The 14,406-nt window shown below is 39.9% G+C and overlaps 1 protein-coding gene across 7 annotated transcripts in view; it reads right to left on the reverse strand.

The window, feature by feature from the left end:
- CAPRIN2 (caprin family member 2) overlaps window positions 1-14,406 on the reverse strand; it is a 109,196-nt gene that overhangs the window by 51,858 nt on the left and 42,932 nt on the right. For all 7 annotated transcript variants that reach the window (XM_031938122.1, XM_031938119.1, XM_031938120.1 and 4 more), the window contains 2 exons: window positions 11,435-11,490; window positions 10,871-10,963 (listed from right to left, as the gene is read on the reverse strand). In XM_031938122.1, coding sequence (XP_031793982.1) covers window positions 10,871-10,963; window positions 11,435-11,490 — 149 coding nt within the window. The remainder of the gene's footprint in view (window positions 1-10,870; window positions 10,964-11,434; window positions 11,491-14,406) is intronic.

Here is a 14,406-nt window from a genome sequence, read left to right on the forward strand (position 1 = left end):
CAGAGTTGTCTTAATTTGCATTTCTCTGATTAATAATGACTTGGAGCATCTTTTCATATGGCTATAAATAGTTTCAATTTTTTCGTCTGAGAATTATCTGTTCATATCCTTTGACCATTTACCAATTGGAGAATTAACCATTCCCTCTTAATGTTAGGATAAAAGTCTTATATCTTAGAACTTAGGCTATAATCATTCCCTCTTAATGTTTGGTGGGATAAAGGTCTTTATCCATTTTAGACATCATTAGAGTATCAGGAGCCTCTCCAATACCTCCCATTATGTCATTGTTCTTGTTACCTTATAAAAGAATCTTGTATCTGACATTCACTGCTGGATTCTTTGAGACGATAGTCTCATTCAGCCCTGGGACCAAACCATGGATCCATTTGGTCCTAGTATATCTCTCCATTTAATAAATTATTAAATTGTTCTCTAATCTCTATCTTGCTCAGTTTCTCCAGCATTACAGTATTATTACAGTATTAATAATTCAGTCACAAAGAGAAAAACAGCTACAATAAACCCTCCATTTTAATTCAAAGTAACAAAATAAATATTTTCTCTAAGTAATTCATGTATTAAGGAAATGTCAATTTCTTATGATCTTTTGATTCTTTTGGGTACTATTTAGAAGCTTAAACCTAGTAAAGACAAAAAGTCTTTCACTCTTATATACAAATTAAAATTAATTGAAGAGCAATGCAAAAAGCATGTAAGTTTTTAAATGCTACTCTTCACAATTTATTTTTTAAAATAAGCATTTAAGTCACTGCTTTTACTCATTCCACCTAAATGCCTAAAGATAATATTCAAGTAATACAGAAGAAAATCTTTGAGGGAAGAAGCAATAGTTCCAGATCCCTAATATATATTATTCAATATATTCAGGGCTTTGCCACCCAGTCCTTTACTCTCTCAATCTAGGAATCATCTTGGATTTCTCACTCTCTCCAAACCTCCACATACAATTTGTTTCCAAGACACCTCTTTTGCAAATCCTCTGTTTAAACTGATTTTTCTAAAACACAAGTTTCCTTAATCAATAAATTTCAGTGCCTTCCTATTTACCTCTAGGAGCAAACACTAAGTTCTCTGTTTGGTATTCAAAACACTTCATAACCTAGCCATGCCTGCTCATCCCCTACCATACCTCCCTGACCCCAATTTCACCCCCACTAGTCTTCTTATATTTTAGTCTCAACAAATATTCTCTAATCCATTGACAATGGCCAACTGGTTGTGTCCGGAACAAGACATTCTGTCTCTCAGCTCTTGACTTTTTCTCTGACCTAGAAAGTTCTCCCTCCTTTGCTGACTACTGATCTCCTTGACTTCTTTTAGGTTCTAACTAAAATTCCACCTCCTACAGGAAGCCTTTCCAAAACTCTCCTAATTCCAATGTCTCCCATTAATTACTTATTTATCCTGTACTTAGCTTGTTTTGTATATATTTGTTGTCTTCCCATTAGACTGTAAGCTATTTGAGGGCAAGAATAGTCTTTTGTCTATTTTTCTATCCTCAGTTTAGTACAATGCCTGGCATACAATAAGTGCTTCATACATGTTTACCAATTAAATTTTCAGACATTCACCAATATAAGTGCTAAGAACAAAAGGATTAGGCTAAGAATACTTAAATAGCTCCGTTCTGTCCAATCAAAGAAAGATTCCATCTCTTAGAAATCACTTAAGTCTATCCCAGTACTCAAGAATTATAAAGGATAAAAAGTAGATGAAGTATACTCATTCATCACAACTCTGGTGGAATTTTTAGAAATCTTATGTGAGATTAAGCAAAACAAGTTCTAAAGTCCTAGGGATTTTAAGTAATCAATCTCATCAAGGGCCTCAGGCTCGGGCTTTTACTTGTATCCCCTTCCAGGTCTTTCTATCCTTAAAATGTTGAAGTACAATTCTAAAGTGATACTAAGCATAAAACTGTAGACCCCTAAATGTTCCAATCAATTTTCTCTCTAATTCAGATCCTCCTCCTACAAAATGCATTGGACACAAATTTCTATTGAAACAACTGAATGGGACTGATTGGATGCAGTTTTCTCAGTACTGAGACAAGACCTAAGTCACATGATTCTTATACCCCAGAGCAGGAAGATGAGGTCTTGGGGCTCAGGTTTCAGGAAATCACACGACTCCTATTCCCAGTCTTGAACCCTGGGTTGCAGGGAATCACATGGTCTCTAAAGGTCAAACCCTCAAGAAGTCACACCCGCAGGAAGCTACGTGACTCACAGGAAACAGACAACATTGGTCAAGGATGGTTACTTCCTTTTAGTCTATCCATGGAAAAGGCTTGAGTCTTTTCCTATTTAACCAGGTGTTCTACTTCCTATTGGTCAGTTTCAGGAGCATATGGCAGGAGTTATGATGGCTCCCAGGTGCATCTGGGCTTTTCCCTGCAGGGATTAAATAAATGCTTTCTTTTTGTACCTGAAGATGTCTCTGATTAGTTAACTTGGGAAAGGGGGTCTAGCACTATCCTACACACAACTCATTTCTGACCAAAAAAAAAAAAAAAAAAAAAAAAAAACCTATGTGCTGACGTTATGTCTTTCCTCTATTGACCATAACTAATCTATCTTGTATATATTTTGTTTGTGCATAATTATTTACATGTTGTTTCCCTCAGACTGTGAACTCCTTGAGAGCAGGAACTATATTTTGCCTTTCTTTTATTGCCAGCAGTTAAAATAGATCCCAGTACATAGTAGATACTTAATAAATTATTAACTATTACTTTGGGTAGCCCCATCAAGTTAAGGTAACTGACAGAACTCTATTCTAATACACCAGTTAGGTGATACCTAAGGAGTATGGCATAAGTTTTTCCATTATGAACTTATTAACATGAGCAGGACCAGGAGATCATTCTATACTTTAACAACAATATTATATGATGATCAATTCTGATGGACCTGGCCATCTTCAGCAATGAGATGAACCAAATCAGTTCCAATGGAGCAGTAATGAACTGAACCAGCTACATCCAGCAAAAGAACTCTGGGAGATGACTAAAAACCATTACATTGAATTCCCAATCCCTATATTTATGCTCACCTGCATTTTTTATTTCCTTCACAAGCTAATTGTACAATATTTCAGAGTCTGATTCTTTTTGTACAGCAAAATAACGGTTTGGTCATGTATACTTATTGTGTATCTAATTTATATTTTAATGTATTTAACATCTACTGGTCATCCTGCCATCTAGGGCAGGGGGTGGGGGGTAAGAGGTGAAAAATTGGAACAAGAGGTTTGGCAATTGTTAATGCTGTAAAGTTGCCCATGCATATAACCTATAAATAAAGGGCTATTAAATAAAAAAAATAAAATAAAATAAAAAAATGAACTTATTAACACTATAAAGTATTAGTTCTTATAAACAGATATAAAAAGGGCTACAGTACTGATAGAGGTGAACCCTGAAACTGTGTTCCCCTTTAATCTGTAAAAGAAAGGAGATTTGGGGTCTCTCAGGCTTTCCTTGGGAAAGCATATCTTCCCAGACAAGTTAAGTGGCTTCATTCAACTGGAGATCTTGGTCAAATCACCCTCCATTGATCTTTTGAGGGTGGCTCAGATCCCCTTCAGGGGGTCCCCAGACTCTGGGAAAAGCCTTTGATTCAAGTGGAGATCTCAGTCTGATGGTCCTTTATTGATTAGTCCAGACTGCTCCCAGCCCCAGGTCAATATTTGCCCATATAACCAGGGGTCTGTTAAACACATCTTTGCCAAACTTCTAAGCTTCTTTCTTAGTGAACAATAAAAATCCTTTTTGCCACAGATCTGGGGTTTGCAAATTCTTTTGCATTGTACCTACACCTCCAAGCAGAGGGGATCTCTCTCCCTATTCCCTATTAACATTTGGTGGCCCATATGGGGATTCCCAAGAGCCTGGCTGAGGTAAGCCCCTCTTTTCTGATGCTCCATTCTATAGCAAGGATAGCCCAAACTCCCAGGAAAATTTTGAGTTGTCTGGGAGCTCCAAACCCAGCAGAACACTCTGTCCAGGGATGCCCAGACTGTGGCATGACTTGACTTGACTTGACAAAAAGTTCCCTTAATCAGGTAAAGTTTTTGTCATATCTTTCTTTCTCTCTAGGGACACCTAAAGAGAATAAAGAGCTATAGAACTGAAAAATCTGGAGCTTGTGGCAAAATGGGACAGCTCACTTCCTCTATTCCTAAAGATTCTCCTTTAGGCTGTCTCTTAAAAAAAAAAACAAAAAAAAAAACATGGACAAATTTGGCTTGAAAGATCTCAAGACCAAAAATCTCTACTTTTGCAATGCTGCCTGGCCTCAATATATTTTGGAGAACCAGGAAAAATGGCCTATTAATGACTCAATTAATTACGGAAACATCCAGCAGCTTGATTTGTTTTGCCAGAGGCAAGGCAGATGGATTGAAGTTCCTTATGTCCAAGCTTTTATGACTTTATCTCAATATCCTAAATGAAGACAACACTGCAGAATGCTGCTGGTAAAATTTATTGCAAGGGAACTTGAGGTAGAAACTGACATTTTAAATGACCCCCTCCTTTTCATTCCTTTAGGTGCACAAGATGCTCCTGCTCCCCATTGCAGTGCTTATCAGGAGGCTTGCAAATCCCTTCTAAAACTACTCCCTTATCAAAAACAGGACCCTTGGGCCCCACAATATCCAAAACCCCCCACCTTCTGAACTAGATTCTAAGGCCACCCAGCCCCCACGCCACAGTCCTCATACTGGGAGTGGAACTTCTCTTTCTCTTCCCTAAGAGCCGATTCAGCCACATCTTCTACTCAGGACCCCGATTTAGTTACCCCTTCTAAACTCTGTCTCCTGAGGGAGTAGCAGACTCTTGGGGAGGGACACTTAGAATACAGGTGCTTTTTTCAATATCAAATCTTTCCCAAATTAAGGAGAAACTGGGCCCGTACTCCAAGGACCCCACCAAGTATATTGAAGGGCTTAAAGCCATTGCCCTCCAATTTGATCTTTCCTGGGGAGATGTTAATATCATTATCTCCTCCTGTTGTACCATAGAGGAAAAAAAGAGAATCTGGGATCTGGCCCAAAAGTTTGGGATGACATGGGCATGAAGAGGGGAATTAAGAAGCAGGTTAATTATGACAAACTTAGGGAGATCACCCAAGCAGCTGAGGAAAATCCTACCCTCTTTCAGGGCCGCCTTGTAGAGGATCAAAAGAAATACACTAATCTGACCCCACTTCTCCAGAGGAGACCACAGTCCTCGGGATGCATTTTATTAATCAATCTGCCCCAGATACACAGAGGAAACTGTAGAAGTTAGTCTTGGGGTCCTAAACTCTCATGACCCAGTTATTAGAAGCAGTTTTTGGAGTTTTTAACAAGGGCTGAGCTGCAGCAGAGGAGGAAGACCGCAGGGCCATTGCAAGAAACAAAGAGTAGACCCATCTCTTGATTGCCATTATTTCCAGAAAGACAGGAGTGTGTGTTATAGGTATAATGGGCAGGGACACTGGGTAGGCTCTTGGACCCCCCCCCGGCCCCGCCCCCCATCCCGGCCCTTGCCCTGAATGCAACAAGGAAGAGCACTGGATGAAGGACTCCCCGGAGAAGTGTAGAGCTGCTGCCTCAAGCCTTGCCCTTCCGTTCTCCTCAGGACCAGGAATGATGGGGCCCAGGGTTCGGCCAGACCACCCCCCCCCCCTTACTCCATTATCACTGCTGAACCCAGGATTACTTTGGATGTGACACATAAGGCCACTGAATTTCCTTTTGATACGGGGGCTTCTCTTTTAGTTTTGTTCTGGCACTCTGGTCCCACTCGACCTCCCCCTCCCCCCCAAAGGTAATGGGAATTGAAGGGAAACTTAAGAACTGCTTTGAGACTTTCCCTCTGCCTTGCTAGCTTGGTGAGCTATTGTTTACACACTCCTTTCTTATAATTCCCTCCTGTTCTGCTCCCTTATTGGGGCATGATTTAATGGCGAGATTGGGGACCCAATTCTCTCTTCTCAGACCTCCAAGTGATCTTTTTGTACTCCTTTCAAATCCTTCACATATTCCCTATGAAATCTGGGAAGAAATGTATTCTTCTATCTGGGATCAGGGGATTCCTGGGAGGCTGAAGCAAATCACCCCAGCCTTAATCAAGCTGTAAGACCCTACTATATTTCTTCATAGACATTAATACCCAGTAAAGCCTGAGGCTAGGGAAGGGCTGCAACTTCTGATTGAGAAATTTCTTAATTTTAAGCTTTTAGTTCCCTGTGAGTCTCCTTGCAATACTCCAATTCTTTTTGTTAGAAAAGCTAATGGAGAGTTTTGCATGGTGCAGGATCTCAGGGCAATTAATGAAGCCTCATTCCGATCCATCCCATCTTACCTAACCCTTATACAAGCTTTACTCAGATCTCAGGAGAGTCAAAGTGCTTCACTACCCTAGATCTTAAAGATGCTTTCTTTTTTGTATACCTTTGCATAAAGACTCACAGTTTCTCTTTGCTTTTGAATGGGCCAGGGGAACCTCCCTACCGACTAATTTGAATGGTTCTGCCCCAGTGCTTCCGAGATAGCCCCCACATATTTGGACAGGCACTGGCTAAAAATTTAAGGAATTGGAGTTGCTTGGCAGCAGTGTTATCCAGTATATTGATGACATTTTACTTTGCGGTCCCATCAGAAAGGAGTCCCTAAATGCAGCCATGAAAACCCTAAATTTTCTAGCCTCAAGGGGCTACAAGGTCTCCTTACCCAAAGCCCACATTGCCTGCCAGTCTGTCAAATATTTGGGCCACAATCTTACCCCCACTTCTCGCTCTTTCTGAGGAGAGGAAACAGACCATTTTAGGCCTTCCAGACACTGCCTCAAAGAAGCAGCTGTACACTTCCCTGAGCATGGCTGGTTTGGGCAGGATCTGGATTCCCAATTTTGGGATTATTGCCAAGGCCTCTCTATGATTCTATTCAAGACCTTGATAATCTTCCTTTTGAATGGGGACCTGATCAGGTCAAAGCTTTTAACCGACCTGAAGTCCAAAATTGACCTCTGCCCTTGCTCTACCCCTGCTTAACTTAGAAAAGCCTTTCACTCAGGCTTTGGAGGTCTTAACTCAGACTCTGGGACCTGACCCGAGACCTATTGCTTATTTTTCAAAGAAACTAGACTCAAATTCCTGGAATGGCATCTCCCTAAACCTACAGATAGACGCTCATGCTCAGGTTGCCTCTCCTGTAAAACCCAGGGACATGGTATACTTATAATCCTGGAAGCCTCAAGGGTCTGACCCTCTAGATGGAAAGTGGAAAGGCCCATACAAGGTCATTCTGACAACTCTAACATCAGTCAAACTGGAAGGGTCCCCCAGCTGGACTCATATTTCTAGGATTAAAAATGCTGCTTCTCTTACCTCTCCTTCAGATACATCAGAATTTTCCTGTGAGCTCATAGAGGGCCTGAAGTTTCTCTTCCACAAGAAACCTGAAAAAACTCTGGAGAAAGAAGGCCCTCACTCTAATCTCCTTCCTTCCTCATCATGAGGACTCTACTCCTGATACTCTCTCTCTCCAGCTTTCCTGGTCTTATTCTGAGCCCTTGCCAGTGGGGAGACAACTTTCTGGTCATACTAAGAAACTCTGCGGATAATGGGGGTGTCCAGGATTGTTGGATGTGCCATCATCACCCCCAAGGTGGCCCACAGATGAGGCCTAATGCACTTTTTACAAAGGTCCCATTCCGGATGTCCATCAGTTGGAGAATGGCTGAATAAATTGTGGTATATGAAAATTATGGAATATTACTGTTCTGTAAGAAATGACCAACAGGATGATTTCAGAAAGGCCTGGAGAGACTTACACGAACTGATGCTGAGTGAAATGAGCAGGACCAGGAGATCATTATATACTTCAACAACAATACTAGATGATGACCAGTTCTGATGGATCAGGCCATCCTCAGCAACGAGATCAACCAAATCATTTCTAATGGAGCAGTAATGAACTGAACTAGCTATACCCAGAAAAAGAACTCTGGGAGATGACTAAAAACCATTACATTGAATTCCCAATCCCTATATTTATGCACACCTGCATTTTTGATTTCCTTCACAAGCTAATTGTACAATAATTCAGAGTCTGATTCTTTTTGTACAGCAAAATAATGTTTTGGTCATGTATACTTATTGTGTATCTAATTTATATTTTAATATATTTAACATCTACTGGTCATCCTGCCATCTAGGGGAGGGGGTGGGGGGGTAAGAGGTGAAAAATTGGAACAAGAGGTTTGGCAATTGTTAATGCTGTAAAGTTACCCATGTATATATCCTGTAAATAAAAGGCTATTTAAAAAAAAAAAAAAAAAACAAAGGTCCCATTCCCATATATCACCATCTCCTCCCTGGATGCTGCCCCATTTGTACTAGCCAACCACAAGGGAACTACTCTGACCCAACTATCCCCTGTTTTCTAGCTGGGAAAGATCTCATATTTACACATCACCTTACCACGGAGACAGTGGTTGTCACTGTGGCCCATAATGGCCATGTTTACATCCCTGACGTTGGGACCTGTACCACCAATACTGTTGTGCAGGTAAATGTGACCTCTCTCAAGCCTGCCACAATTTCACCTCGGCAACTTGCACTAGCTGAAGAGGTGGGCCACAAGCTAAATGAACCTATGATTATGGACCTCCCCAAAGAATAACTGTAGGGTATCTATTCCAAGATTATCCTGGCAAACTCACTCACAGTGCTTCTACAGCACCTTCTTTGAAGCTTCTTCATAACCTCCTGCAAACTCATGTTCTGACTGATAGAATGTTATGTAACTACAATCATCCTTGGAGACAAGCAACCAGGAGACTGCTACAGAATCTGTGTGCATAAGGGATATGCTTTTCTCTATAAAGTTCTCCATTCTACTCCATTCCATTTCTAAGGATGCCTCTGATTGGGACCTTCCCCCACCCGTAATTCTCTCCAACTGATGCTTAACTCCTTTCAAGCATTATGGGGTCTTGCACTCTAGACTACTTAAGTGCTCTTTTCACTGTATACAATGTTAGCACCTCAGACACAGCCCCCACCTCTTCAAGGAGACAAAAGCGGGCATTTGGGGAAAATGTTCTTTGGCACTTAAAGAAAGGCACTGCAATCCTAGTCCCCTGGGTGGGATACTTAGAACATGAGAACATCTTTCCAACCTTACTACCACAATCAACCAGCTGGCCCACAAAACTTCACACTCTCTCTGGGAGATCCAAGAATCTTTGGACTCTCTTGCTAACATTGTTTTAGATAACTGAATGGCTTTGGATTATCTCCTTGCCTGGAGCAGAGGTATCTGTGCCCTGGTCAATACCTCTTGCTATATGTATACTAATAACTCAAGGGAGGTTGAGCTTTATACTGAGAGAATCTTAGAGAAAGGTGGCTGGATGCAAGACGTTCATGAGAAACTCCTTACTCCCCACCCCCACCCCCCACCAGTCTTCTTCTGGGTGGGCTTCCTGTCTATGGTCTCTACTAAGCCTTATACTAACTCCACTTCTAATTATTTTTTTACTCATATTTGACTCCTGCATTTTCAAACTACTCGTGAGATTTATTTCCCCTAGGCTTCAAGCTACGAATTTTCAACTGTTCCTTCAGCCTGGAGATCATGGGATGACTGACTGGGACACACAACTCCCCTTAGATGCTGGGGTGCCACTGTTTTCAGATCTCACACTTCCCCTCCTAGCTTGGCCCCCAGTGAACTTAGGGACATTTCTAAGTCCTTGTCAGCTTGAAGCAGTTACCGAAGATGAGACCTCCATCCAAGTACCCAAATGAATTTGAGGGGACTGCTTGAGAGAGGAAAATGATAGGGGTGAACCCTGAAACTATGTCCCCTTTAATCTGTAAAAAAAGGGAGATTTGGGGTCTCAGGCTTTCCCCCGGGAAAGCATACTTTCCCAAACAAGTGAAGTGGCTTCATTCAATTGGAGATTTTGGTCAAATCACCCTCTATTGATCTTTTAGGGGTGGCCCAGATCCCCTTCAGTGAGTTCCCATTCTCTGGGAAAAGCCTTCGATTCAATTGGAGATCTCTGTCTGATGATCCTTTATTGATTAGCAAAGATTGGCAATCAACAAAGACAATAAAGACAGCTCCCAGCCCCAGGTCAACACTTGCCCATATAACCAGAGATCTGCTAAACACATCTTTGACAAACTTCTAACGGGGAATTTTGCCCACTAAGAAAGCCTCCTTTCTTAGTGAACAATAAAAATCCTTTTTTTGCCACAGATTTCGAGGTTCGCAAATTCTTTTGCTTTAGACCTGCATCTCTGAGCAGAGAGGATCGCTCCCCCTATTCCCACATCTCAACAGTACTACAGTCCTTACTGTCCTTGACTAGATTTAGCATATCTGTAAAGCGAGGTTAAAATTAGCTAATAACCTTGTAAATCTGTAGTTCCTGGACTTACAATGGTAGCCAGAGCCTCAAGTCTCCTAGAGAATAAAAACAATTTTAAGTAAATCTAAATAGCCCAAGAAGATCCATGCAATTGGGAAACTTGCACATGACCCCGGCCCATCCCTGCCTTCATTCCTTCTTGGTTCTGTTTCTAGGTAATATTTGGCCTGCTCTGGGGTTAGTACAAGGATCTACATTACTTTGTCCACCCAGGACAACTAACTTCTTGTGAGTATACTTCCTCAGTTAACCTAATAAAATTTATTAATAACCAAGGAGATATAAGCTCCTCTTTCTTTGATATCTTAGTATTCACTCAAAGGACATGCCACCATACAACTAATTATACCTCCTCATATAGTAACAAAAGTAAAGATAATTTTCCTTTATGATCAGAGTCAACATATCTTTTACCTGATGAGTCTCTAGCTCCATTTCAGATCCAGAAGAAGCTTGATCAGCAATCACTAAAGAATTGGTATTATTCTTAACAAAAGAAGTAGCAGCCTAGATAGAGAAGCATAAAATGGTCAAATTTAAATGCAATTTACCAAAAGACACATTTTTATCACATAATAGAATTTTTTTTGTCATGTAAAATAAAGCAGTAAAATTATGGTACCCAAGAAAATCTGTAAAGCACAAATAATTCACCAACTATATTTTAAAATATCTCCCAGTTCTAAAATGTTATAGTACCAGGCAAGTTATGCATGGAATACTAAAGAGTTCAAGAGCCAATTGTTTAGAGCGCAGCTCATACTTATTCCTTTCACTCTTAATATTTATTCTACTGTATCCCAGAATCACTTATTCCAAGATTATTTATTATCAGTTCCAGTAGTAATCAAATTTTACATTGCCATACTTTTGAGTGCTGTGTAGGACATCACTCAATTAGGTGGTATTTAAGTTTAAGAATTAAATTCTGTTTTTAGGAGGTCAAGGTTAAGAGGATAAATAACTCTAGAGACTTACTTGTAATGGCTCTTGAAGAAAGTCATTTTGATTGGATAGTTTCTGTTCTATAGAAGCTGCAAAACATGTAAGCAAGCTACTGTTGGAAGAAATAAAGTCTAATTTCTTCTATCTCTATAAATTAAGTAGCAAGTCAAGAGGGGATATTGCAGAAAGTCCTAGCTGCAGGTGAGATATAGCATCTAATGTTCAGCTCATTAAGGGTCTGATAATTTATCTTTAAAACAAGGAGGTTGGAGAAAGCTTTAACAAAAGGGGGGGGGGAAGATACCTGCTTCCACTATGTTATACATTGATATTACAAGGAGTTAAAAAAAAAAACTGGAAGTAGTATTTTGAACTTTCATAAAAAGAGCTAAGTAGTATATAAACCCCAAATCCCCTATTCCAAAAACTTTTCCTTAAGCCTGTTATTAACCCTCTCAAACTATTGTCTTATTTTCTTTCTACTACCAAATGTGCATAGGGAAAAAGAGGGGGAAAACAATTCTGAAACTATAATCAAATCAATATTATCACTGCTAGTGGAAAGGTTATATCAATAAAATTATGTTTATTCTAGCCTCAAAAAACAAAGCAAAAATTCCAATCTGCACATTAAAAGCTCCATTTCTTTTAATTTAAAAGCATTTAAAAGCTGTCTCAAATATAATCCTTTTTCTAGTTCCTCTAAATACAGCAAGGTTTATGCTTCTGAGGCTCATAATAACAAAAAAATGGAAAAATAAAGAATGTAAACTATTCCTTGAGGGCAAGAAACTGTCTTAATATTTGTATGTGACTCAATGTAGCATAGTTCTTTATTCATAGCAAATACCTAATTTTTTTTATTCATTCATTCTTCAGACCCTTAATAATCTACTACTCTGAAATACTACTCCATGGTTCCTTGACCTCTATCATTTAAAAAAAAAAATGGATTTCCTTCTCTAGCCATTTTCAAATCTCATCCCCTTCCTCCATTTCTTCCATGAACTTCTTGGTACTGTCTCTAGCTTCAAAGATATTACACTTTTCATAATTTACCTTTGACCATCCCTTCTGCTTTTGTGTTGATGACATATCTTCTTGACCTTTAAAGGTAGACATACTCCAAAATTATGTCCTACATCCTTTTCCCATTTTCCTACATAGTCTCTCCTTTGGTGGTCTCATCTCTTCACACTCTTAGGATGGAAATCACATTCACTCAAATGTCACCTCCTCCATGAAACCTTCCTTGACTGTTCTCTGACCTCTTTTTCCTCTATTCCCAGAGGAAAGTGCTGTTTCAATTTCTCAGATCACTTTGCCTGACCCTTTCTCTTGTTACAGAGAATTTGTCTTTCCCTTTCACCATTCTCATTATATTTTAATTCCTTCAAAAGCAAATGTTATACCCAGGAGCATGCAGAAGCCAACTCAAACCAGCTTGTGGGAGTCAACAGCACACTATAAATCAGGCCTTAATTTACTGTTTCATTGATAGTCCAGACCTAAAAGTGATGGAGAAAATGTTAATAATGCAGTTTTACATACAAATCTACCTAACCAGCCCTACTTAACCTCTCTTCAGATTTCCAATCTCAATTTTCATCAGCCTTTCATACATTTCCAATTGGATGTCCAGTACAGTTGTTGAATAGTTCAGTTGATTTTAAAATAAACAAGTCAAAAACTGAGCTCCTTATCTTTTCCACTGAAACCCACCTCTGCAAATTTACTCTTTATTGCCAAAGATACTACCACCCTCCCAGTCCCCACAACCTTAGTGAAATCCCTAAGTCTTAGGTTTCACTTGTCAAGACCTATTTCTTTTGTTAACATCTCTCAAATATATCCCCTTCTCTCTTCTAATGCAGGACTTCATCTCCTCACTGCTGGATTATTACAATACTCTGTTCATTTAGTTTGCCTGCCATAAGTCCCTCCTCTATCCAGTGCACTCCTTCATTCAATCAAACAAAATGACTTAAAGAACCATTCTGGCTGTGTCATCCCCATATACCTCCATGATCAAACACAAAATTCTGTTGGACATTCAGACCTTTTATAACCTAGGTAAAATCTACCTTTCAAATCATTTAATGTGATGACCGCATATTTTAAAATCAGCCGGAATCAGGAATTCAGATTAAGGGAAAATCTTCGATCTTTATTCTTTGTGGAGGTGAAGGGAGATGGCGACATTAACTTGACCAGCAGTCTCTCTGCCTCTCTCTCCACCCACCAAAATCGTCCCTTCATCATTTCCTATACATCAGAACTTGCACAAAGAGTGGGGGGGTCCATTCTTTCTCCAAGCATATATTAACAGAGTATGGTCCAATTACTATTTAGTCTCACGTGCTTGGGACCTCAGTGCATCACCTCGAGCTTCAGTCCATTACAATTTAACACCTTATGTCTCCCATGTACTTGATCCAATAACACTGGGCTCTGTGCTGATTGGCAAGACACTTCATCTCTCATCTCTGGCCATTTTCTCTGGCTTTCTCCTATACTTGGAATATTCTCCTTTCTCATCTCTTTCCTGACTTCCCTGGCTTTCTTCAGGTCCCAGCTAAAATCCCCCTTCTACAGGAAGCCTTTCTCAATCTCCTTCCATTCATTATGGAGTGCCTTCCATACACATTCATTACTGCCTATTTAATCTGGACATAGCTTATTTGGGTATATTTGTTTGTTTGTTATCTCTTCCATTAGATTTTGAGTTCCTCAAGGACAGGGACTGTCTTTTACCTTTCTTTGTATTCCCAGCATTTAGCGCAGTGCCTGATACAAAGTAGTTGCTTAATAATATTTACTGACTGACTTAAAAGTGTGTTGCGTGTATTCTGCCCTGCTACCTTTAGCAAGTTTTTTACCAGCAATGCCACAAGACTCAGATGATTCTGGAGAATGAGACTGACAACACTGCACAGTTCAGCCCCGCTCATAATCCAATTCATTCACAAGTGAAGCCATCACCTTCATGATGTCACTGGTCCTCT

The sequence above is a fragment of the Sarcophilus harrisii genome, chromosome 5 (assembly GCF_902635505.1).
Source record: "Sarcophilus harrisii chromosome 5, mSarHar1.11, whole genome shotgun sequence".
NCBI classification, from domain to species: domain Eukaryota; kingdom Metazoa; phylum Chordata; class Mammalia; order Dasyuromorphia; family Dasyuridae; genus Sarcophilus; species Sarcophilus harrisii.